This window comes from Glossina fuscipes, unplaced genomic scaffold (genome assembly GCF_014805625.2).
Source record: "Glossina fuscipes isolate IAEA_lab_2018 unplaced genomic scaffold, Yale_Gfus_2 219, whole genome shotgun sequence".
NCBI lineage: Eukaryota > Metazoa > Arthropoda > Insecta > Diptera > Glossinidae > Glossina > Glossina fuscipes.
Window position 1 is genome coordinate 90,215 of NW_023998562.1, and position 26,838 is coordinate 117,052.

The window sequence follows — 26,838 nt, forward strand, 5'->3', positions numbered from 1 at the left end:
TAGTGTTGAAATTGTGGGCTACTCTTAGCACACTTACGACCGGATCATTCCAATTTTTAAGCTTGATTTCCTTATGATCAACCAAACATGGCTAAGTCGATTCCAAATGTTACGTTAATCATTTTCACGCACTTGATTAGGGCTTCTATGAATATTTCTTTGCTTTACAAGTTTAATGCGAAAATTAATACACTTTCATTGGTCAGCGTTATAAAAATTTTCACGTATATACATATGTATGGGGTAATGCGCCAAAATGCAGTTCAATGTTGATTCAAACAACGAAGAATAAAAAAAAATAAAAATTTCAGATGATGACGAGAATTGTAATGCTTAATGCATATAAATGCATGACCAACCACTTACTGGCTAAGCCGACGTCATACCCTCCTTTGAAGAAAAATGGTACACTAGATTTGCTGTTCCAATCGTAACGTCCGTAAAGTGCACATCAGACATCTTATAAAACGAATATGTTATAAAACAGAGTAAACCTGTCAGTGCGTTCGTCAGTTCGTTTATCCGTGACTTGTCTGTCTATGTCAAGAAAGGAAACTAAAATTTCCCCTCAATTTGAAAATAGGTTTACCATGATCCCATCCACAATAACCAAAACACTATAACTTAAAAACCGTAATATACATTCTTCTCAAGATCGGCTATAATTTGAAATCTGCAATGACAAAATAGGCGTACTTCGTCTTTAAACATGCCTAGTGATAAAGTCATCGATTAGCTGAAGCATAAAACATTAACAAAGCACATGACAATCTTTAATAGAGACGGTGAGTATTACAAAATTCGCCTTAAAGCAAATGTCAATTTTTTGTTTGTTTTATTTGTTTCAAGTTTTGCTACTTGACTGTACATCCATCACTGGCTTACGTTTTATTCAAACTTGCATTCAATTGATAATATTATGCGGTTTTTGTTTCCATTTTTTCCCCATTAAAAGATGAGCGATTGCATATAGTTTATGCAAGTATTTTTGTGATTATTTGTCATTCATATAATATGTATGAAAATCTAAGTAAAATACATGTATATATACGTACACTTTTTCATTGTCATTTTTATAGCCACTCCTTTGCAAGAATCAAATACCTACATAAAAAGATGACCCATTCAATATAAATTCAGATCTAAAATAGATCTAATCATGTTTGCCTGCAATTTCGATATTAGTGGTTGAGGGAAATCTTTTTGAACTATAGAATTTAGAATAGGAATTTTATTTATTGTAGACAACTCTTTCTTATAAACGGGTGTACGATCGATGGTGTACATTCCAATCCCTTTAACAATTTTTTTTAGATTTATTACATATAAAATTTATATTTTTATAGAATTAAAAAATTTTATGCACATGTTTTCAGTTGCTTTGAACAAAACTATGTCAAAGACTTTTCCCCACTTGTTTGCTTTAGGTGCGCATTTTTTTTGTTGTCTTATTTCTCTCAAATTACATTTTTATAATGATTTGGTTTTTTAACTGACAGCAAAAGGGGCAAATATAGAAAATTTTGATTCTCTCGGCCGCATTCGGAATGTAAGAAATACAGTTATAGTCATATCCGTTTGCTTATATTAGGCACATATATTCTATTCGCGTATCCACTCGTGCTACTGTTGCCAAAACGGCTAAAAATATGCACTGAAAGGTGTAATAAAATGGGGGCAAAACTCATCTGCAGAACAATATGACGAGAACATAAGAATGGTGTGATTCGGGCCGCTAGAGAAATATTTACCTTAATTATACGCTTTCTACGTCGCACTCCGCTTGAGGTACAGGGTATATTAACTTTGTGCGAACATATGTAACTCGCGAAAGGGATTAAAATAGACACACATAAGACTGTCTGTCCGTCTAATGTCTGTCCATGTATATTGTGTACAAGCTATAAGTCGCAATTTTTGAGATGTTATGATGAAATTTGTTTTGGGTCGGTCCACCTTTCCGCCCACTCTTCGTATAACGCCCTATTTTGAAAAGCCGTTGTGTGGAAAAAGATTGTGATTTTCAAAATTTTACCACAAACCTCGCTCTGTAGTACAGTTCGGACATTCTAAATATGTGTAAAAATTTGGGTTGCTAGAGGCAATGTTTTGACCCCTCTCTCATATGACCGACCTTACGAAGACTGAAACTTTCAAGGTGCAAATTAGTTCATAATAGTAAATTAACATAGAAATCAACGTTTCCCATAGGTCTATTTTTTGTATACTACCGCATACAAGGTTTCCTTCAACATGTGGGCTTTCATGAAATGTATGCCTTTGCATAACAATAATATGTAACTTTTGGTGTATTATTACCAAAACGAGTGAACAACTGTATTAGGCGAAATGTTGTAGGCCCTTTAATAGTCGGCCTTGCCCGAGTATAATGTTTTCTGTTGATATATATTTGCTTAAGATGGTAGTTGGTCGCAATGGCTTCCTTTTTTTTACACTCGCCATGGAAGCAACGCCAGAAGAGTGCGATATAGTTTTAATCACGTGTCTATACCTGAAGGAAGTACGTATTGAACTATTGGAGCAAAATACTGTACAGTATAATCATTTTTGAAATCAGTCAGAGCCAGATATGCCATTTTGTTTTTCAGTATTTTCTTTTAATTCTTTGATCAGTTAATCGTTTTTCATAAAATTAATTGAATAAATTCCAATTTATTTCAAAACTTTGTTTTAAACAAATAAAGTAGATTCATTAAAAGGTGCGTTTTCGGTATTTATTCGCAAAAGCATTCCGCATACCGAATGACCTATTTGATCATATTTGCTGAAATCTCCCTATGTGTATTATGTCCGTACGCATATATTGTTTTTGTGTTCATAATCCTGCTAAAATTATAAAACATCAAGGCTTCCCATCGATTTGAATTTTTTCTTTACATCACCTTATATACTTTGTACTAGTTTTTAATAAAAATTAGTATAGGATTTACGTCTACGAGTCAACTGAATTCGATTGTTAACTTATTTTAGTTGAGTTTCGTGTGTAAGTAAATAAAATAAATAAAAGAAAAAGTCCTACCAAAAAAATGAAAGAAAATCTTCCAAATATGACACATGTTCTTGTTTCTTTTCGATAAAACATGACAATTATTAAGATAAACAAATAGACATTAAAACACATTACCTGACAAATAAGCTCATTAAATTTTCCACAATGCAAGCCAAGAATACAAAGAGAAAGATAAGTGCTTTTGATAATTTTTTGCTTTTTGCATTTTCGAGCATGCTCTAGAATTATGTTTGTTGATTATCAGTCGCACAGTAAGACTTAGGGCAGTGTAAATAATCCGGCCTCTAGAGGCGCCTACAATGAAGTATTCCTTCGCCATTTTATTATTTATAGTTATCATCATTCAAAATGAATGTTTACTTTAAAGTACTTTACCAAAATTTTTTGATAAACAACCAATCGCTCAAATGAAAACGTTACCTTAATAATAATGAATTACAACTATATGTTATTAATATTTCGTTTTAAGTGCTAGCACACGCATACACGTATTATATGTGACCTGTGCGCGAAAGTTATCATGTACGCCATCTGCACCTAATTTGGGACAGCTGTTCAAATTGTCGATCATCTCGTTCGCGCTTTTAAGTTTTTCCGAAAGTGACAAAAAACTATATATATATATAACTATAATAGATAACTGAAGTAGTTTCTCGATCTTTTACAAAATGCCGAATTCCTTGAGAAATTATCTGGTCTGGTATTTTCCCACCAAGTCTTCAGATTTAGTGCAAAGAACCTATCAAGTTACCCACGCCTTTATCAAATTAATTAGTTTTCATGCCACACCTAATGGAGTCTGGAATTAAAAATATATATGCATAACTGAATTTCGAACAAGAAACCTGCCTAAACATCACATATATGTTCGCCTATAACATTCCTTGTTGTTTTAATTTGCTTAACTCAAGAAGAAAAACAAGAAACATATTGATTGGTTCATATGTTGAGATTTGCATAAGTGAAAAGAAAAGACCATAGACATATCTACGGAGGCATGAGTTGTTCTGATGGAATAAAGGTGGAGTAGGTGTTATTTAACATTTTATAGTCCGTATTAAAAGAACGCGGCAGAAAGTACATTAACTGCCAATTTTCTTTTCTTAACGTCGCAAACTTATTAATATCCGCCCGTCCCGCCATTATTCTTTGCGAATAAGCATTTCGGGTAGTCCCAGAAGTGCCGGAACTGACCAGCAAACAAACAATTGTCCAATTCTGTACGTGTAAGACAGTTATTAAGCAAGGAATGAAGTCTGTATGTCCGGCGAGGAGATTGTAGAAGTTTACCTGTTAAACAATAAAAATTTGCATTCGCAGTTAATTGGAGAGTATTTGTCTGCTCCATTGACGGCAATGATAAACGATGGTGGTAATGAACGACAGAAATGTCAACATAATATTTGACATTTGATTTGATGTAAAATTACATCCTGTGAGCTCAATTTGCTTTATTTTCTCAGTAAAGAGCTACAATTACTTTCCCTACTTTATTTTGTTAGAAACCAATGTCAAATACACGCGTCATCATCGAAATAGACCTAACACAGATAAAGAATATCAATTCGAGCTCATATCATGATAAATATTCGAGATATTTATAAAGTTTTTAACAATCGTAACAAGGCTAAAATAAGTTTGTCCGCGAAATACGCGTCTTAAGAAAATCACGTCTTGCGATGATATAAATATAAAAATAATAGCAATAAAAAAAGCTGGAGCGGTGCATTTTGCGTCGCTACTAATGATTGAAACGTGCTGATGAGTAAAATATTTAATTAATCTGGGATTTTCTTCTCCCTTGTTCTTAAATGACAAAATTTGTAAGCAATTAAAATGTTGCCGTATATATATGTACATTCTATATACCAAAAGCCACTCTAGTGCTCTGTGCCATTACTAATATAACTGCAAGGCGTAGTTTTTTTGCTTGCAAAACATGAATTTATATTTATTTGTAAGGAAAATTTCGTGAAAAAAAAATAATTTCACGCTTGGTCATTTGATACCTCTATAATGGTTTTCATATATCTCACCCGCTCCACAAGACTTTCAGCACGACGTGCAAACGAAGCACGTTTCTCGGCAGCAGACATGTTGCGCTTTTGTTGTCTATATAGTAAGAATCTAAAAAATAAAAAATTTCTTTTTGAATATATCTTATAAGAGAGGAAATAATAAAATAACTTAACTAAAAGCTCTAATTAACTTGCAAACACCTTATGCAACAGCCTACGAGATAATTAAAAATTTTCCAACAGATTATATAAGTTTTAAAACAAATAACTAATTGTGGTTAACATATATTATTAGCAAAACGTAAATGTAATTTTCAATTACTGTAGTATCTACAGCAAGCGCACATGTAGCACGTGGCAAAAGAAGGCGTACTCCTTCTAATTTGTAAGCTTTGTTTTGATTATAAAGGATACCTGAGCTGAAAGAGACGTTTTTTTCAAAATTTCAACTTCATTCATCGGTTTGGATGCAATTTTTATACCCATAGCATCCATATTTAATATGTACATTTTTCATTGTATATGATAGAACAGGTCAAGACATTGGTTATTTTTTTGGCCGAGCTCAATTCTCTGAGCTTATAAACATTAATAATATCAAAATCAAGGGTAATTTACATATTATTGAAGTAGAATAGGTTTACAATATTTTAGTGAACTTGCCGTTTTCTAAAACACTATTTTCTCTTCGATTGCTACTGCGTTCAATTCATTTCAAAGAGTTTTGTCCACTTAATAGATAACATTGTTGCCCATTTCTCAGAACTAATCGTTATTATGCCACCCTTTTACGAAAACTATACGGCAACTGTTCCTACCACGACTTTAGGACTTTTTATAAAATGCCGTTGCACTCTATTATATACTGCAAGTAATACGAAAAATTTCAGTTTGATCCACAATCTCGTTAACCATGCGCTATATATACTTATACACAAGCGCGTTTGTTTTTCATGTTTTTTTTTTTCTGCAATATTTTATACATACATTATATTTAACCTTGTTTTTCGATTTGAATCTTATCGTCACTTACCAGGCACTTCATAGTTTATCATAAATTAAATTTATATAAATTTGTACAAAAAAAAAAAAAAAAAAAAAAAAAAATAGATAACACATAAATACTGTACTCACTTACAAACGATTTATTGATACGAATGAATTTTTATTAATGATACTTGAAATAAATATAATTTTATTTATAAAAAATGTATGTTAATTTTTCTTATTGTACTTTCTTTTTTATTAAAATTCTTTAATCGTTTGTGAAAACTTCTTTAAAAATTAAAACGCTCAGCCAAGACGATGGTAATCTTAGCTGACTTCAATGTATCTTTTTAAACAAATGAAGGTCTAAATGCCAAAAATAAATTTGTATATTAGCATTTACGATTCGAAGCTATAAGCGCTATGTGCGTATATACAATGCTTGCGTGTATATATAAACCGGAACGGAACTCTTTATCATTATATACACCCATCTCCAATTTTTTTTTTTTTTTTTTTTTTAAAGGAATCTTTCAGAAAAGATTTTATTACAAAAAAGGTTCATAGAATGACATACCCTTGATACAAGGGCGGATCCCAGATGTCGAGTGGTAATAGGCAATTCGGTATAGGCCAAGATATATTGAGTGAATAATAAAGAAGCAACAGGAGTTCATTGTTAACTGTTATTATACTCTCATGGCCTTCCCTTTACAGAAAGCATTTTTTGTCTCACTATTTCAAACTTTTTAAAGTCTACACCACTTATGGCGTAAAGGCATATTAAGTTTGTGAGGATATACGCAACACCCAGCTCTGTTCACACCGATTGATTCAAAATGACTTTCCGAATCAATATAGGCTTCTCTGCCCGTCTGTGCGTGCATTCACAAACCAAATAAATCAAATAAATAATAATAGCGCAACTCTAGTAATTCTTGTACATAATAACTAATTCATGGATTTGAGCTCATGTTAACTCCCAATTTTCCCACAAAATGTATAGAGCCAACTCTTCTAAGGAATAGCTCTACGCCAAACTTCAAAAACCTCCTATTTCAGACACCGCGATAGGAGGGGTCGAGCTATATAAAAATAGTTCCTCTTTGTAAACGGCGTTTTTTTTTTTATTTCTAACATATCGCCAAATTCTTCACATTGAAATACAATTAAACACATTTTCGCAATTCAAGTCCATTACTATTGTTCCTTTTTTTGGGTATAGTAAAATTTTTTTGGGCCGGCATTGAGTAGGGTGTGTAAACATTGAACTTGTGTAGCGGATTAATATAAATACCTGTCTTACAATGAAAATATTTTTCTAGCCTTCAAAGCGCATTGTAAACTAAGTTGAGGCAAGTGCTCCTGCTTGTCGATGAAACGTTTAAAGATTTGACATATTTATATCCTGCAACACATATGGTGCATTAAGTTTGTCCGTATGTATGTAAGACGCAGAAGAATTTATACGGTTTACAATCATCTCATTAAACATACAGATGGGAATTTTTGAGGTATTTTGACGAAGTTTGGTATACTCAAGTGTTTTGGCCATAGAATCGCCGTTTCGATCACTGCTCATTTATTATACAAAAAAATTGCAATTTTCAAAATTCTTCGGCAAAAATCTTTTATTAGAATTGTAAATGAATATACCAAATATGAACAAGATAGGGAGATTTTTTAAACCCCTCCTATATAAATCATATAACAAAAAGTAACCTTTCATAGGGCAAAAAAGTCGAATCTTCAGTATATGAATATTTATCTACAGTGACTTGATATAAAATATAGGTAAAGTAAATTGTGATCATATTGCGGATCCCACCCCTTAATAACGGTTCTCATGAAAATTAAGCCTTTATTTGGCTACAAAGTCGAAGAATAGCAAATCCTTTAACAAGGAAATTCAATTTGTTAAACATAGACCACGCCATGTTTCGGCCCTCCTGATATTCGCTACATTAAAGCATAAGATATTCTAAAACTTGTAGCAAATAACGTAAAAAATGAGGAACTTTTTGAAACGCTCTTACAATGGAGCAATGACATTTGCCTTGTGAGTGCAACGACATGTAAGCATGCAAAACGTTTTTTAGAAACTTCTAAAAAATTAATTATAACGTCGGGTATTTTTTTCATTAGAAAAACTAAATAAGACGGGCTTAAGCACTTCGATCTAGTCACTGCGAGGGTGTCGTTTAAGGCAACCAATTTCAATCTGTCTTATTTAATATTTTTTGTCAGACTTCAGACACTTAGTTATCATGACTATATTTTGAAATGTGACCGCGACTCCTCAGTCCACACAAATTCACTCTTCTTTATCATTTTGTCTATGGAGTGAAAGCATATGTATTTGTGTCATTTCTATGCAAACTTTTGAAAAGCGCGGAATTCCAACAACAGACAGGTAGACGGACAAATCTTAACGTGGCCTGAACATGTACATTTTGTAAAGCATACGATACAAAGTTTCGGTTATTGCAGCCAATCCTTCGATACTAAATATAGCAAGAGTTTGAGCAAACGCCCTTGATGTCCTTATTACAAGAACATCTTAGTTACGAAATTATTTAACACGTGAGATATGTACTTTCCGTTGAAAATTATCTTTTGTCTTTTCACGATAGCAGACAAATATGCGTACATTATAATGTTGATGGAAATGTTTCACTACTTTATTTAGATACTACTTTTCCTGGAGGTGGAGTATTATTATTTTTATACTCTACACATTGTCGTACAGCGTATATTAAGTTTGTGGGGACGTATATAACACGCAGAAGGGCTTAAAACCCGCTTTTATTATACTGATTTTCACACTCATTTTGTGAATCAATTGAAGCTTGTCAGTTCATCTGTCCATCCGTCTTTGCGTCAGTCTGCCTCTCTCTTCGTCTGATGTCCGTCCATGTATATGTGTGTTCAAGCTTAACGTTGCAATTTTTGTGGTGCTTTGACGAAATTTGCTACACTGACGTGCTTTGACTCAGGGACGAACGCTATAGAAAATGATCTGAATCGGTCCACTTTTGCGACCACTCCCCATATAAAGTCTTATTTTGAAAAGTCATTATACAATTCAGAATCCAAAAAATAGGCCGAGATAACCAAAAGTTGTTACAGGTCATTTTTTTATATTGAGTGACTATTACAATATAATTTTCATCATGAAGCTTTGAAAATTATACATTTTTGTGGTATAAACTTCAGTATTCCTTATATGAAAGGGGGCCCAAAAATTGCCCCACCCGGTATAAAGTTTTCACACCAATTTAGAATATCGAAATACTACTATTTAGCCACTTTTGTTGAGAAATTTTTAAAATCTTGTCGTTTTTTTCCATATAACGACTATTCGACGATATAATAGGGCGTTATAGGGAAGCGGTCGAAAATAGGGACCTGCCCGAACCATCTTCAATAGCGCCGTCCGTGGGCCAAACACCAAATTTTGGGGTCAGTGTACCAAATTTGATTAGCTTCAACACCAATTTACATGGACAGACATCAGACGGACAGACGGCCAGATATGATTAGATCAATTCAGATTACAATTCTGAATTGATCGGTATAATAAAAGGTAGGTCTACCTTAAGCCCTTCTGCGCTTACATACGTCCGCACTAACTTAATATGCCCTGTGCCACAAGTGGTGTAGGGTATAAAAATATAATTTTTAATACAGTAAAAGTTCCTTATTCGCGGGGGATACGTTCCATAAAATTGCCGTGAATACAGAAACCCTGAATACGGAGTGGTAATTTATGGGATTATAGGGGATACTTTCCTAGGTGACAAAACAAAAAAAAAAAAAAATCAATTTAATTGAATGCAAATTACATTTAGTTTTTCCCTCTTTAGGCAATTTGTTATTTGGGGAAATTACTTAGCTGAAATGAACTTGATTTGGGATTTTCGCAACAATACTTTATTCATTGAGCAACAATGTTCTTTCATTCCGTTCGTTTACATTCTCATAAACCGCGAATAAACATATTTATAGCCGGGAATGTGGGAATTGGTCACATTTTTTTCATCCGCGAATAGTGAAACCGCGAATAAAGGAAGCTCGAATAAGGAACTTTTACTGTATTTCATGATCAAAATTAGTTCATAATAGCAAATTGACATAGAAGTCAACCTTATCGAACTTGAATCGCGTGGGTCTATTTTTGGGATATTAGTGCGTATAGTGAGCTGTGTTGAGTGACTCTTCCGATATTCAGGATTTCATGAAGGAAATGCCTTTACACAAAAAAGGGGTAACTTTTGATCTATTATTACCATTATTTGGCGTAGTGAATAACTGTATAAGGCGAAGCAGTGTAGGGTAGCTAAAAGTCGGTCTTGGCCGATTTTAATATTAATATTTAGTTTTCTTTTAAGAAAGAGTTGTCTTGAGAAAAACTGACGCTGACACAATAATGCTGTAGATAGTCTTTAGAACGAAATGCAAAGTTTATTGTCTCACGTAAGGATCATAACGAAATATTTATTTGAAAAGTCTGCTACATTTTAGAAAATCGAAAAACGTAAGGGCATTTCAACTCAGTCTTGAATATTATTAAAAATATTTTGGTTAATTTATCAATTGTCTGTTATTGAAAGCGTACTGTTTGTCTTTTGAATTTCTAATGAACAATTCAAATGAGACAATAATGCGAAAAGTAAAACAGAACGAAATTTGCGTATGAATACGAAGAGTAAATGAAAATAAATATTTTTGTGAGAAAATATGAATATAATGCAATGCTTTGACGTTTGACTGAATTATGCACATTAACATTATATTTATAATAATTGTTATAATTTTTGTCTTTTTCCTTAAACTAAATAAATAAAACAAGGCGCTTATGGACTGTGCTGTCGTGTAGCTCAATATATCGTATATAGATTTAGCAGCAAGAGTATTATTCGTTGAAATGATAATGTGTGCTGTTTTCTTTTTGAAAAGGCCACCACAGCGTCAAACCTATATAATATATAGTCGCATACATACGTATGCAAATATGTTTATATGTATATGTTTATTTGCTCACATATTTGTCAAATGTAAATAGTTCTTCTCAAGTAAAAAAAGAAACCAAAAATAGCTACACCAAGTAGCGACACTTTGGCTCGACAGTGCGGTTTTCTAGATTTACACATAAATATTGTATATAAATAAATAAGTGTATGTATAACTCACTTCTACAACACTATATATCATGATGCCGATGTGGTTTAGTAAGAAAGTAGTTGGAGCAAAGGCGGGGGGTTAAAGACATATGTCACTAAGTGTATATATGCACGTATTTATATATATTTCATATTTAAATATATATGTATGTTTAATACATATTTAACACATGTTCAATGTGTATTAGGTGACACAAAACAGCTGCTATATATTATTAACGGCATCATTTATATAAAATTTTGGTAGTAAATGTTTGCCTGATCTGCATAAATTTCTTGTCAGATTGTATATATATATAAATATAATATAAGATCTTACAAGAAATTTTAATTATAATTTTATTCGAAATATATATATATGTACAACACACTCTAAGATGCCAAGTGAATATAGTTTTTATTAAATGAAACATTTTTCAAAATTTAAACTTTCTATAATAATATTTTACACACACACCCTCACATGGCAGAATCATTCGATGATAACTGCACAAAATAATATACAAAAAAAATTCTGTTTGGCTTGGTGTAAATCACGGTCTCCCACATTATTTTAATCAAACAAGAGAACTTATCGTAAAAGACGCATTATTTCCTTTTGCTCGTATATCGCGACATTTCTTCCAGATCCTTTTCATATAGCAGCCTGCTCATATCTGTCATTTAATCGAAGAATACTACGCACTTTAATGATATTTTTAATAATTGTTCAAATTTTTCATCGAAAACTACCTTAGTCGCGGCCAATTTGATTATAAAAAGGAAAGAAAATAAAGCACAAATTGTGTGCTAAAATTAAAATCTTTTCAAATGTAGAAATAACGATAATTTTATAAATAAATAAGAAGAAAGTAATAGGTAAATAAATAAACAAGAGTGTTTTATTCTAAATATATAGATGAAAATTTAAAATTGTTAGGTAGCTGGAAAGGCCATGTAACCGATATACAGAAGATGGAATGCTGGCTGATATGACGCAAAATATTCCAAAAATAAAAAAAGTTGAAGTTTCTGTAACAACATTTAAGAAATCTATGATGAACATAATTTTTATGGTAATGTATCAAAATCACATAACCGCCAAGCTTAATTGGCGGTTAAACGGAAGGCTTTTCTATAAAAAGAGTACGGTTGCACAAACAACAAAAAAGAAAAGAGCTTGAAATTTTATAAAACCTGCAATATTTAAATACTTTCCTTAAGTGGAATATATTAACGTATTGTTTTCAAAATGTCACAAATAAAATAGTTTTTGTTTTTTTAAACCTTGAAAATATCTTTTTAGATAATTAAAATGCATATTAATTCCTGTCTAGCATTTAAAACAAGCGAACACCCAACCAACCCACTTATTTTAATTACTTCCATATTAAACGACAATAAAAATTAATAATAACGCAACAAGTTCTATAAATTTGTTTTTATCAATCAATTTGCGGTCATTTATATCTACATACACAAATACATATATGGTTATGATATGTAAAAAAGACAAACAAAAAGTTAGTAAATATTCATTTAAGAAGAAGACCTTTTAAGTTATGTATAAACAAAGCCTTCAGAAAAAATTATTCATACGTTGGCGAATGAAATAATATTTATGTGAAAGAAAGTCACAGAACCACAGTGCACAGTGCATTTGTTTGTGTTTTTGTGAAATATTTTGTGTGTATCAAGCCAATTTGTTTATACCCATAATTTAGTGGCTAAGATTGCACTGTTTTCTATCATTACTATTGACATACTTGGAAATATTTCATAAATTAAGAAAATCGTTAAAAGCTTAGCTCAACAGTTAACATGTCCCATGAATGTGATCGTGGCGCCGTGGTTTTCATATTCGGCCTGAGAAAATTCCTTTTCTTACGCCCTTTTATTGCGACAAAACACAATTTTCTTCGTTCTTCAACAAAAATTTGACCAACGCCATCAGTAAATAAGGCATCGCATTTCTTGAGTATTTATGGCTGTTTACTTTCCAATAAAAGTCATTTCAAACACTACACGAAAATACAAAGAGGGAGTCAGGAGGAGCCCGAGCCATGCCCACAGGAAATAGCCTAAGTTAAATTCAAGTTCAACTCAAACGTATCATTTCTTGATCATAGACTGCAAATATGCTTTGTTCCTTACGATTCCCATTAATTCTTGGACAAAATGAATTAATAAATATAGTTTTGTAATAAGTTACTTCCTACATCAATTTTATACCTGAGGTCCGATGCAAATGTTTACCAGAAAATTTAATAAAAATCCTTCCATTTCAAAAATTTGCTTTAGGTGGTTGGGTAGAGAATATTCGCCACAAGGCTTCTTTCTACACTGTATGCATAACCTAAGGATAAACTAAAATCATTGATATACTGCGATCGTCGTTTGTCATCCACGTGGGGATTTATGAACATATGTGCATACACAAGTATCATGTAAGCAGATAAATCTCCATTTTCGCAAACACGGCAATCCACATTCTCATATTGTGTTGGCTCTTCAAGACTTTTTCACCAACAATTGAAGTTGTATCTTTCCTCATCTATCCTGCTGACATGATTTAGCTTCATTCGAATCTTGAATTCGGAGAACCGTTCCAGAGACGTCGTTTTGACAATATTCAAAAGACAAGCCCGAATCAATAAATACACTTTCTTAGGTCAGAGTAAACAGGAGCAAGCGTCATTAACTACCGGATAGGATATTGGTATGAAAAACCTGTTTATTTGCTCGACTTAAAAAAGAACCAACGATATGAAAGGATAAGTCTTACTAACTTTTCGTCATAATATTATATCCAACATTTTATTTGATTTTTTCTTTTCTTATTTAAGTGTTTGCAGTAAGTTGTTTTATCTTAGTTTACGTTAATTCACTTAATTTTTTAGCTTAAAACAATAAATTGGTCTTGAAAAAATATCCTTCCCTGATCTTTTGTAAAATTTTAATAATTTTACTTACATTAGTAAAAAATTTAAAAAACGAAACTTATCTTCACTTGTTAATGAAATTTATTAATATATATTTTATCTTATTATTTAAAAAATTTTCAGAATATTTAAGAAAATTTGTTTTTATTTTTCAGATTTTTTTCTTCTTTAATTTAAAAAAAAAATCGATCTTCTTAAAAAACTATTTCATTTGTCACTAAACTTTTTATTTCGCCGTTTGCTTTACTCTTCGCCAATTTTCTTTGAAAATAAAATTCAAAACAACGATCACCGCGTTGCAAAGCTATGAATACACTGAATACACTGTTTTTAGCTCAGGAAGTGTTTTGTGTTTTTGTAGCAAAAATGCATGCACGGTAATGTTAAAATAAATAAAAGCAAAAACAAAACAAATGCTAGCAGTACGGTGCTTAAAACAAAATTTAAAATTAATGAGATGTTAGCACTAAACGCAAGCGGGTAATTTTCTGTTTCTGTTAGTACAAATTTTGTAAACCAAAAAAAATTAACAACACAAATAAAACAAATGAAGCAGCTGAAGAGAAGATGAGAGTAGTTTATGAGAACAAATATTATGTTTAACTAAAAGAGGGTGCGAGAGATCAAGTAACTGAGCGATAACAACGGAAAAAGAGAGCTTTTAAGAAACTTCGTAAACACAAAAAGAAAAACCATATTAGTTACAAATCTTAGCAACTTTATGAAAATTAATTAAATAATTTTTACAAATGTCAATTGCAGTGAGTTAACTGCTATTTGTTAACTTTTTCTATTCACAACTATTTGCAGCACCTCAGCTCTTCAAACAATCTTATCATGCATTCGAAGTTTTTTCTTATTAGATTTCAGTTGCGTAGTTTTAAGATGATTCTAAAATATTAAGCAAACAGCTGGCTTACAGTCTTACAATTATATTTATACTTGCAACAATACTTATATTAATTAATAATGGCAATAAATTAGAGCTTATTTTTTGTTGAATATGGCAGTTCTGTTTTCAGAAAATATTTTGGAATAATGTCTTCCGCATAGAACCAACAAAAATTTACTGCAACAAAGAAAATTAATAAATAAAAGATTCAATAATCCTTGTACCATGCGGACAGTAAACCTAATGCTTTCCTTATCTATCCTTTCCGTAAATATGATGCTATATAATATGTAATAAATCGTTCTCTCCGAGTGTTTAGATTCGAAAATGATGATAAACACTACTGTAGTATAATGCGTGACTTCTTAAGCCATCTGCCGACTGCTATTACTTAACTGAGCTATATAAATTAGGCACAACGATTGTAACAAGTCTCAAGTTGTTTGAATCATTTATCCTACGCCAACGCTTGGCTATCGAATTTTTGTCACGTCATGCGCAGGCGAAGGCACTGGTTTGAAATACGTTCATTTATTAGGACTTTATAAACGTAAGTAAGATCATCCAAAATTTTTACATCAAAATCTTCACCTTTATTATCATTTGATCATGATTTAGTAACACTCAACAATATAATTGCAAACTTAGTCTTTCTCAAAGAAACGATTATTTCGAGCTGCCTTGGTTTGGCTGTTAGTTTTTAAAGTATTGGAGTTAATAAGGCTGGGCTACAAAGTGTCTTGTCAAAAATCTTATCCTGGGAAAAAAGTATTTTGTAACAAATAATTTAACAAAAAAGAAAAACATGCACGACCGTGACAGGACTCGAACCTGCAATCTTCGGATTCGAAGTCCGACGCCTTATCCATTAGGCCACACGGTCCTTTGCAAATAGTGTAAAATGCACATTTTATTAAGAACCCTTAGAGGATATTGCTATAATATAAGGGTAGTTTTTGTTAGTTTATTACAATTAAAATAAAGTCCATGCAGAGCTGCACATTTGTTAAAATTTTCAAATGCAAATAAAATTACAGTAAAATAATAAACTAAACTAATAATTTGGCGTATTATTTAAATAAATTTTTTAATTATTTACACATTATAACAAGTAAACGGAAAAATAGTCCAGGTTATCACAAACATAATCAATAAATTTTGGTAAATTCTATTAGCTGATTTAAAAAAAATGCAGCCGTAGTAAACAGCGGGCCACTAGTGCGTGTAATAGCTTGAAATATTAAGAACTAGCAAAGTTTTTCAATCAACCAGCTCATCAATAGTCTTTTTACTTCATCTGCTGAGTAAGAGAGAAATTCTAAGTAATATCTTACTGATAGTACACTTTCTTTAGTTTCTTTCAATGATATCATTAAGTAAAGATGAAGATGAAGAAAATTTGGAAATTACCCACCAGGCTTATCGGTACACACTAAGGCCATTATGATTTTGTTACAATCCTCTTCATTGCAGAAGCTCGAGCGGGGTGTCTGTTAATCTTTTTAAAATTTTTGTTTCCCATTGAACGCATTTTAAGAGATGAGATTAAATTTCAGAATGAAGACAAAAGCTACATTAACTTATGAATATCTAAATTCGTCTTAGTAGCCAAGTAGACAAATGATCTCGACATTAACAAGAAATTCCCTTGTAGTCATTGGTGAATTTAATAAACTTACAATAAATAATATATTTCTTTGAGATTTCTTGCGATCACCATTTTTAGATATATGCACGTATAATTATTTAGTTCTCTAAAGAATTATTCGAAAAATTTTCTTTTTTCACTTTCAAGAACTCGCACAGCGAAATGTTGAAATTCCGTTGATTTCTCGCGAAAAGCCTTTAGTTCATTGTCTTTTCTTTCTTCATCGTTTCGTTTCAGGTCGTTTCAGGCCTTTAAAATATGTTAACACCAGATGCGTTTCTGTTAAAGTGAGCGCAGTTCGGTCAAAGCGGACTCAATTCTGTTAGCGTGGATGCATTTTTGTTAAAGTAGACCGGTTTTCTGTTGAAAGCTGCTAGTGTTACTGTTAAAACTAAAACCAAATTTGTATGGCAACACCAAACAAATATTTATTCTATAACTCAATGTTCCTAGGTTCAAATCTCAAGCGCAGTAGAGTTTCAATAAAATTATTAATAATAATAATGACAATAATGTACGAATTTCTTAATAATTCTCATATTTGTTCATCCTTTTTTTTTAAATACAATATTAAAACTGCTTTTAACTCACATAGATGCCATTTTTTGTTATGCCCCCTTTTTGGCCTAATGAATCTTTGAAAATACATTATAAATGTTCGTAAAAGCAAAAGAAGTGCTAAAATTTTAATAGGAAAGCATATATGAACAATAAAAGTTTGAGAAAAGCCGCCTATTTGTTCAAACTGAAAGTAGAACCTATGTTCGATGTTTGTGTTCTTTGCCACACGGTAACTCTGCAACCCAGCTGTCAACTGTCAAACAAGGTCAACGTGTTTGTACTACTAGTGATTTGTTGCTCTTGTATTATTTTGTCGAAAGTATATTACCACCGAGAAAAACGAAAACTTTACATTTTCCGTATTTTTTTTAATTATCAAACGAATATAAAGAAATATTTTTAGACACCTTTGTGAACAATGTGGAAGTTTTAAAGCTAAAGAAAAAAGGCAAATCTTACCATAAAGAACGACCCAAGCAGCTGAAATAATAAAAGAAACCAAGAAGATTACGATTGCAATAACATGGCTACGCGTGGAGGTCCAATGATAACAGGAACAGATGGAACGGATTTTGAATATAGGCAGCGGGTAGCAGCACCTCATCAAATTAGGTTAATATATCTGTAATAATATGTGCATTTAATTTCTTTAGGCCTTTTTTGTAGATACAATTTATAGCTTTTTCATCTTAGTTTTTGCATAACTCTTTAGGAAAAACCAGTCAAAATGCATTCCATTGCAGTATATCAATCTTTTGTTGCTCTTATAGGGCCGTATTTTCCTGTCAAAATATGTGCAATATTTCGTTTGATTTCATGTTAATTTAGGCAGTTTGCCAGAATTTGTTTACATGTTTGATGTGTCTCTCCCGCACTCATTATTTTAAATGTATGCTGTGTTGGCAATTTATTACTACGCGTTAATTATCAGTAAATCGAACGAAGAGATCGAAAAACCTCGGTATGGCATGGTAAAAATTTTATAACATTAGCATCAGAACTGCCCCTCATTTTGTATGAAAGCATTGTTACACAGAGGTGAAGTACTGAGCGCTGTTTTCTTGACAAACCCCAAGCTACAAGTGAAATGGTCAGGGTAAGACTTATTTAATTAACCATATGAGTTAATCTACCCCTTACATGCTAAAAAACTACTCGTCCCTGTCGCAATTGTCCCTGATGAAGAAACAAACAGTCAAAGATGTATTCGGGAACGCAAAATAATTTTGGGAAAACTAAAATTAAAAAAAAAGATGTAAACTTTGCTGCATAAATAAAAAATATTTCAAACGAAATGTATGATTTGAAACAATAAATTATACAAAAATTATTGCTTATGTCTGATGGTTTAACAATCAAAGATTTAAACGGCCGCTACTATAGCACAAATATTTTGACGAAACTGTTTTTCTTTTCATAAGAAGTAGAAGCGATATTACAAATGCGTGATTTCAGATAATTGTGGAGCGGGTATTCTTCTCAATGTAAACAGGAGCATTCATTCCCTCTTTAGAGGAACAATGTTGTAAAATTTGACGATAAGTTTTTGTTATCATTTGTATAAGTCAGTTGCGAAAATAAACAAAAAGCATTAAAAATTTTGCAAAACTGTCCTTAAGAAATGTGTGCTCTTCTTTACATCTCTTTGCAGTTTATTAAATAAATCACGACTGAAATATTGCATTTTCTTTCATGCCTTGCTGTTTTTTGTCATGTTGGCTAAGTTAACCTCCGATATATTAGACCGTTTGGATGTATTTGTTTTGGAAATTGAAGAATTGGAGGTACCGTCCCCATTGTGGTGGGAATACATATGGTTGAGCTCACTGTTAACATCATTCTTGGGTTTATCTGCTGCTCGTGCTAACAAAATACGCAAAATGCAGGAATACATGTTTGCCATCGGCTTATTTGCTTTATTACCTTTACTTTATTGTTTTATTTACTATTTCGGAGATGTTTGGGAATATTTAACATTAGATGAGAATATCGATTTAGAAGAAACAGAAATCTTTTTATGGCGCGTAAGTCATTCTACATAAAAATATTTTTAATAAAAGTTTTTAAATAAATGTTTCCAAAATTTTTTTCCAGGGTATGCCCTATGGTTTGTTATGGCACGCTTTTTGCTTTGTGGGTTTTCAGATACATGGTTTCACTCTTTATTTTTCCTACAATCTAGTCAAGGCTTGGAAGGCGCGTACGGCAGCTCGAAAATATCAATAAATCAAGTTAAATTATGATTGCCATCTATTCTGATAAGATACAAAGCGCGATATAAATTTATATTTATGTAAGCAGAAAAGATTACGAAATTCGTTGATAGTTCATAGGACTTCAAGAGGATTCTTGTTAACTATTGTCTGTAGGATGTCAAAAAACAAAGGATTTTAAAAATTATCTTAATGTAATAAATAAATATATTTAGAAATATTGTTATGCATAAAAACTTTTAAAACTAAAACAATGGAAGCTTTATTGCTATTTAAATGTTCAGTTAAATATTGTGTTTGCAAAAAAAAATATTTGTGTTGTTATCCCAACCCTTAATTTATTTTCATTATAATGTTACTCGTTTATTAATGAAAGTTTATACATATATATGTACGTACACGTGCATACATGGCCATAACTCTTTGGCACTTTAAAAAACTGATAAATATTTAAATCGTTCAACTGCCTTATTTAGATAAAAAAGATAACTTGTAGCTCAAGTAAAGCACGTAATTAAAGGTTTTTAGTTCTTTTTAAACCAATTTGTGGAAATTATTTGTGAGAAATTAAAGCAAGAATTGAAAAATATTTACACAAATTCGCTTGTTCTCTCAAAACATTTCAGGACAAATAAGTTCAAGAAATTTGTGAAAGTATTTTTCCTATTCGTACTAGTTAGACATTTAGTGGTTGAGAAATATGGGGATCGAGGATCTGGGATTAAGCATATAAATGCCAGCAGCAGTTATAGAGAGGAAAAGCTTTCTTATGTTGCGGTAATGTATCTAAGAAGGGTTAGTTTTTATATATGTTTGCGAATCGATATGTAACATTTTGCATATTGGCGTCGTTCTAAAAAAGCCAAAACACATGTACGCAACCGTTCAGAAAGTTTATTTATTTAGATTTGACGTAAAGAGAGTGGTATGCGAAGCACGTGCAGTTCGTAGTACTCACTTCATTTTTTGCTCTTAAATTCAAATAACTTTTCAAATAAATGTAAACTCCTAACGAGGAAATCAAGTACAAACCTGTAAATATTAGTCAGCTAAACTGTATACGAATTCTCACTTACACTTACTTTGCAAGAGCAAAAGCTTTTTTCTATATAAACATGCATGTACAAAGATTTTGCCTAAGAGGGAGAATATGACCTCAAAAACTGGCTCTTTGCATTACTCTCAGATGTTACCAAATTCGAACTGGCTCTTTGAATTACTCTTAGAAGATACCAAGTCCGAACTCGTTTTTTTTGATTATTCTCAATTGTAAACGAATGCGGACTAACTACTTACAGAATATATTTTGATTATAATTCATGCAACAAATGGACTTTACCTGACCTACGCATCAAGTTTTCAAATGATAAGAAGTGAGTAAACAAAGTATACATAAAAATTCTTATCATAAAAAGAAACAAGCAAAAAAATTATATTCGTTCGTGACCGAATCTTTTGTAAAAAAGTATAGTGTGCAACCAAAAAGTATAGCGTGCAACCAAAAAAGTATAGCGTGCAACCAAAAAGTATAGCGTACAACCAAAAAAGTATAGATTGCGACTAAAATAATAAATGTTTAATGAGAGAAAAAAACACACAGAGAAGAGAGATAGACAAGGAAAGTGAACGGGAGAGAATTAAAAATTCTAAGAAAACATACAAAGCACAGACCACAAACAATCAAATAAAGACAATTGCACAAAAATCCAATCCAAACGTCACGCACTGAATAAACAAAAAAGGAATTATAAGTTAAAAAAACTTTTAAGCAAAAGAAGAGACCCATATTTTGTTAGCTAAGCAGCAAGTACAACTATAAAATATTCTGTCAAAACAAAGCAAATTTTACAAATTTTAGTTTGACAGTTTGAATAAGTGAGGAATATTTTTAAAATTCTTTTTCTTCACAATTTTTGAGATTTTAATTCGTGTGGCTGAAGACAACTACTATCAATCAATCAAAAGCACAAAATATTGAAAATAAAACAAGACATTTTTAAAACCTTTATGTGCATCACAAAGGCATTTTGAAGTTTTGGACTTTTCTTAACACATCTTAAGAGTGCAGCGTGCCGATGAGACGAAGATGTGAAAGGGATTGTAAATCTTAGCAACAATTGGTATATTTATTAATCGACCTTCACACAGGGGCAGATTGCTTTTAAAAAAAAAATTAAAGATATCATCCCGGTTTCGTTTCTTACTCGTACTTCCTCGAAGTATTAAATTTTTCAAACGAATCGAAATTCGTCTATTTTGCCAACAGCTAGGATCCTAAGACAGAATGCTAAAGGTAAAGAAGATTTCTTTAAAATCCAATAGTAAATAGCGTAACTCACCTTGTACTTGATTAATTAAAAAATATATTATATGATATGGAGGAGGCTTCCAGCCTGCAGCAAAATAAGAACAAAGTCAATGACATTTACCAAGTTTTGAAAAAGTCTAGCGCCAAAGACGAAGATTACTAAGGCCTACGAGCGAGACAAAAGACTTTTCTCAGTTAAATCCAATATGTTTGTATTAAAAAAAATTCAAGACAATGAAATATCTGCACGCGTAACTGTCCTTTACTTACCTTATATAAGAACAATAACTGAATATGAATGAAAACATTTGAAGAATATTTTGGAAGCAACATAGCAAGATGGCAGTGTTAATAACAATTATAATCTTACCGGTGAAAAATCAAACGCAGCGTGATATTAAATCCAACCATTACGCCCTACAATTACGATCTATTCTTCTATTAAGCCGAAGTTATTTATAGACTTCAATAAAGTCGCTGACGCCTTTAAGAGGCTACAAGGTTTAGTGTCCAACTAATCGCTTCAACTTAACAGAATATTTTCATACAATTAATCAATTAATACAAGGTTATGCCGAGTTCTATGAAAATGCGTGCAAAAGGAATCAAAGGTTATATTTCTATAATGAACAATATATTATAAGAAAAGTTGCAAAATTAAATTTTTTTTGTAAATATTTTTTTAAAATAAATATGCATCCGTTCGCATATTAATGTATTTAGTAAAAAATTGATTTACAATTGAACGAGCCAGAATACATATTCAGCTGAAGGAAAATTTTTATACGCTTACTCTCGCATGCACGCAATTTTTATACAAATACTTGTACAGTATTAAAAATTGTAAACAAATTGGACCCTTATTCTCATATCTTTGGAATTATTGAGAATATATATGCTTACTCCATAAAGGCAGCAAATTTTATACAAACACATGTTTCGAATTTAATAGTCCGACTAGATTCCTTAAGCTTCTAACTTTTATAATTTCTGAATAACGAGTAAAAAAATTGTTAGGAAAAACAGTTGTCTTCTCCTCTAACCATCTCCTGTTTTGCGACCAGGAGAGTGCCAACCACACCGAGACATTGGCGGACAAACATTGCTTGATCAGTTCAGAATTTCACGTTGATCAAGAATATATATACCTTATATGGTTACATACATTAATTGGCAACTGACGCGCGCAAGATCGTACGCTTTTGATTGTTCTATTGCTTAAATTTTTCTTATTGTTTTATACGCGTTTAAAGCTAAGTATTTGTATACATATAAAAGTGTTAAAGTAAAAGTGTAAGAATTAAATTAATTACATTAAAATTTTGTGATTTTCATTTTGGTTCTTGCGATTAGCACTTGTGCTCGCAATAGTAAATATCTTCCGAGTTTTCTTTTTTTTCCTTTGGTGTTAACAGCTTTCTCTTGGCTTGTTTACCGTTAGTCCATGTTATAGGTAGCAAATGGTTGATTTACTTAAAATACTTTAACAGAAAAACAAAGCAGAAAGCCCCAAGAAATTATCAAAAAGTATACCAGCAGGGCCTGCATTGCTTTTAATATAAGAAAAATTTTTATTTCTCTTGCAATAAACGCTATTTCGCCATAAGAAACAAAACCGGGAAGGATTTATTAAAATGAAAAATGTAGCTTCGTAAGATGACTATCTGTTTTCTCCAACACACTTGTGTAGCAGTCGAAGAATAGTTTGATTCGAAAGAGAATCTTCTTCTTCCTCTATTCTGTAATAGAGTCCATAACCGGCGAAGATATGGGAAAAGCAAGTGCATAAAGACGGACAACCAATACTACTATACTGTACTATAAAAGTCATTTTTCTTCTTTTTTCTTGTAAAAAGGCAACTTAGTCTTTTAATAGTTACTTAATTTTCCACACTTTCTGAATTATTTATATCTAATTCTTATTAAAATGATGCAGTGTAAGGAAGCGTTTTGCTCCCTTACTAATAACCAGTCCGTCGGACTAAACGTTTACCCGCAGACATCAACTAGTCAGTCTGATTTGTCCGTTTACATGTCTGTCTACTGAACATGATCAGCCTCCTCCCACTCAAAAATATAAACATATAAGCTACACACACAAAATGTATTCCAAGAATGTACTGTCACATATAAAATGTATACCAAGTATTCACATGTAACATTCACAATTCTATGAGCCATGAAAACGCACTCAAAAAAATATATAAACGCATAAGTTATATATGAAAATGTATACATAGGATAGAAATATAAGGAGGAAAAAAAGAACTACTGAGAATCCTAGACGCTTATTTTCAGTTGGCGGCAAATTTTTATACGCTTATTCTCAGATGTAGGCAATTTTTATACAAATACATGTTCAATTATTGAGAAGTGTGAACAAATGTGGACGCTTATTCTCAGATGTTTGGAATTTTTATACCTATATATACCTATACCTATTTACCTAAGTAAGCATATTGCAAGGCCTGCTCTTTGGATGTCAGTCAGCGGCTGGTGTTGGGTTCGATCACACTATCAGATAATTTTGAGTTTATTTCAGCATTAACTCCGAATTCAGAATGCAGTGTACTTTTATTATATGATATGTTGCACAAGCGTAATCAATTACTTGTGAAATCCCAGCCTAATGGTTATTATTAATACGTCTTGCAGACAAACCTGCGATCCCCTAAACTCTCAGGAATAAGTTAATGGCAGCACTCCACACGTGCTGAATGAGTTGTGCCTGCAACAGTACTAACTCCCAAACAGATCGATCATTGTTAACCGAGAAAAGCCTTAAAGAATTGTTGCGATAATTGCTATAGAGAATTGCAAAATAAGGGAAAAATTTGCCGGTGGATTTTGGCGGCGAGACTTCGATACAAAAGCGTACAAATATTTGAAGTATTCTTTCTATTTTTAATACGTAAAAGGCACAAAAATGCATCAGCAGCGGTAAGGTATTTGTTTCTATTTTATATGCCTATTGTGATTGCGAACCTTCAATTCCTTACATATATATTCGGCATTTGATTCTGTAATTAATTAAAATTTTAACTTATTAAATATTGCTTACAATCGTTAATTTCTACTTAGCTAAAGTTTTTTTCGTATTTCAATTCGCGATCAAATTACTTCTTTTTGTATTTCGAATTTTGCCATTAGTTTCTCATTTTCATTCGTTTCCCTTCGTTTTCTAGCCACTGGTTCTTCAACAGTTGAGATTGACCATGGATTTGAATGGCTAGAAGAATGTAAGCAATTCTCATCTGGACAACCCGTAGCTCTAAAATCTGGCAATGGTGGCAGTTGCAGTGCATTAAATTCCCTTAACTCTTGTTGGGTATATTCTGCACTTATACGTAGTTCTAAGCTTTGATCGATTTGTACGTCATTTGTCTGATGATTTCGGTTTAAATCGATAATTTGTAAAGTAATTTTTGGCATCGGATGATACGAATCACTAATATTGTAGTGTAAAGAGCCCTCATTGAGCAGAAAACTGAAAAGAAAAGCAAAGAGAAGAAAAGATAATCACTTAAATAATTGTGGGTTTTGGAATTGAGTGTTAATGAAACCTTCCTACCGAGAAGTAGTGGTTTTAATTCTTTTTAATTAGCCCGGGTTTGCCATTGGAAATCGTATATATATATATATACATTCATATATATTTGTTAGACAAAATTTAATTTTTAAATTAATTTTTTTGTGCCTACTTTTCTTATATGATGCGTTCTTCTTCGGATATGTCCTTGCAGTTTCCTCTATGGCTGACAAGCTTTGAAGATTTGGCAAAATGATCACAGGTAAGAAGGAGAGTCGCGGACTTTTGTTATCGATAGATATTGTGGCTTTTTTTTTTATTGTGTCGTGTAAAAAAGTCAGAAAGGAAGACAGATATTGAGGGATGAAATGAGTTAGTTATCTTTGAAATAAGAGAATTAAAAGAAAATTGATAACCGCATCTGGCTCTTTGGGTATGTGAGATTGGATTTCTCGCGAAGGATTTAGAAGGAAGAACTAACGCTCCTGTTTCTAATAAGACTTATTAGTCAATCTGTTTATGAAAAAAAAAATCTTCGCGAAGGAAATGAAAGACATTTGTATTTTTTAATGATTTAAATATATTGTTGAGGGCAGTTATATGCTGGCGACCTAATATCTAATACTAAATGTTTTTATGCATATTTTGAGTTGATTATGATTCTGAAAATGGGATATCATCTTGCTTTCTACTTTGCTTTTTTTTTTTTTTACTTTATTTTTATATTACTTGCCTCCTTGAAAAATCCAAAGACGATTCTAAGGCTATGGCGTTCGGCATCATTTCTTCTTCGGGTTTCAGCGTATTTTCATCTCGATTATTTGCTTTATCGTCATTTTTACCAGAGAACTCTTTCGCAGTAACGTTACTCATAATGGAACCAACTTTTATTAAACGATCTCCCTGCGTTTGAACGTTTCGATTATTTTGTATAACCACTAAAGTTGAGATAAAAATTCTACAAAAAGGTAAATATATGTTTTATTAAATCTCTTGTATATAGTCCCACCCCCTACCTTTGATAATTTTTTGTCACTTCATAAGCCCTTAATATGCCGCATTTATTTTCTTTTGCTTCGCTACCAATTGTTAAACGTAGCAGTGTGCTTTTCGTTCCATTGCCTTGAATCATGCAATCTTTCGAATGCTGACTGACATACATTTTCCCCCGGAACCAATCTTTAGGCGTGTACTTGATAATCATATCTCGTGCGTGCAGATAACATGTACTATCCAAAATATTTATAAATTTAATGTAATAAAAAAAAGAAGAAGAAATAATAACAATAATATAACAGTTCAACAGTACACATAATGAGAAAATTTACCGTCCAAACATTTCACTCTTCTTATATAAACTGATTTTTTTCGCAATTTTAAACTTCTTGGTCCCAGTGAAATTATATCTTCAGAATGGAGCAAACATTCAGATCTATCAATATCATCTTCATATCATCTTCATAATGAAATGATACGCCCTGACAATAAAACTTTGTCTCACGGGAACACAATCATACATACTCGCTTTTATACGCTTATTCTTGAAA

General features: G+C 31.9%; 3 protein-coding genes and 1 non-coding gene across 7 annotated transcripts in view; 1 reads left to right on the forward strand and 3 right to left on the reverse strand.

Annotated features, from left to right (window-relative positions):
* Positions 1-14,205, reverse strand: part of LOC119642151 (uncharacterized protein ZK1073.1) — a 75,734-nt gene extending 61,529 nt beyond the window's left edge. For 2 of the 4 annotated variants that reach the window (XM_038041146.1, XM_038041144.1), the window contains exons 1-2: positions 14,172-14,205; positions 5,068-5,158 (exon numbers count right to left, since the gene is read on the reverse strand). In XM_038041146.1, the coding sequence (XP_037897074.1) occupies positions 5,068-5,127 (60 nt within the window). In that variant the 5' untranslated portion in view covers positions 5,128-5,158; positions 14,172-14,205. Of the gene's footprint in view, positions 1-5,040; positions 5,159-14,171 lie in introns of all 4 variants that reach the window. The other 2 variants (XM_038041143.1, XM_038041142.1) reach the window with 1 other exon arrangement.
* A 1,637-nt stretch (positions 14,206-15,842) lies between these two features.
* On the reverse strand, positions 15,843-15,915 carry Trnar-ucg. Its single transcript has one exon. It is a non-coding gene; the product is annotated as a tRNA-Arg (tRNA).
* Positions 15,916-17,531: 1,616 nt separating this feature from the next.
* LOC119642136 (protein jagunal) lies at positions 17,532-20,061 on the forward strand. The gene is made up of 3 exons (XM_038041126.1): positions 17,532-17,853; positions 18,893-19,265; positions 19,336-20,061. The coding sequence occupies exons 1-3, from the start codon at positions 17,765-17,767 to the stop codon at positions 19,465-19,467; spliced, it is 594 nt and encodes a 197-aa protein (XP_037897054.1). The 5' UTR covers positions 17,532-17,764; the 3' UTR covers positions 19,468-20,061.
* Positions 20,062-24,873: 4,812 nt separating this feature from the next.
* Positions 24,874-26,511, reverse strand: LOC119642129. Its single transcript, XM_038041120.1, has 3 exons — positions 26,308-26,511; positions 26,025-26,249; positions 24,874-25,249 (listed from the first exon to the last, which is right to left on the reverse strand). Exons 1-3 carry the CDS (start codon positions 26,493-26,495, stop codon positions 24,874-24,876), a joined length of 789 nt encoding a protein of 262 aa, XP_037897048.1. The 5' UTR covers positions 26,496-26,511.
* Positions 26,512-26,838: the final 327 nt, after the last annotated feature.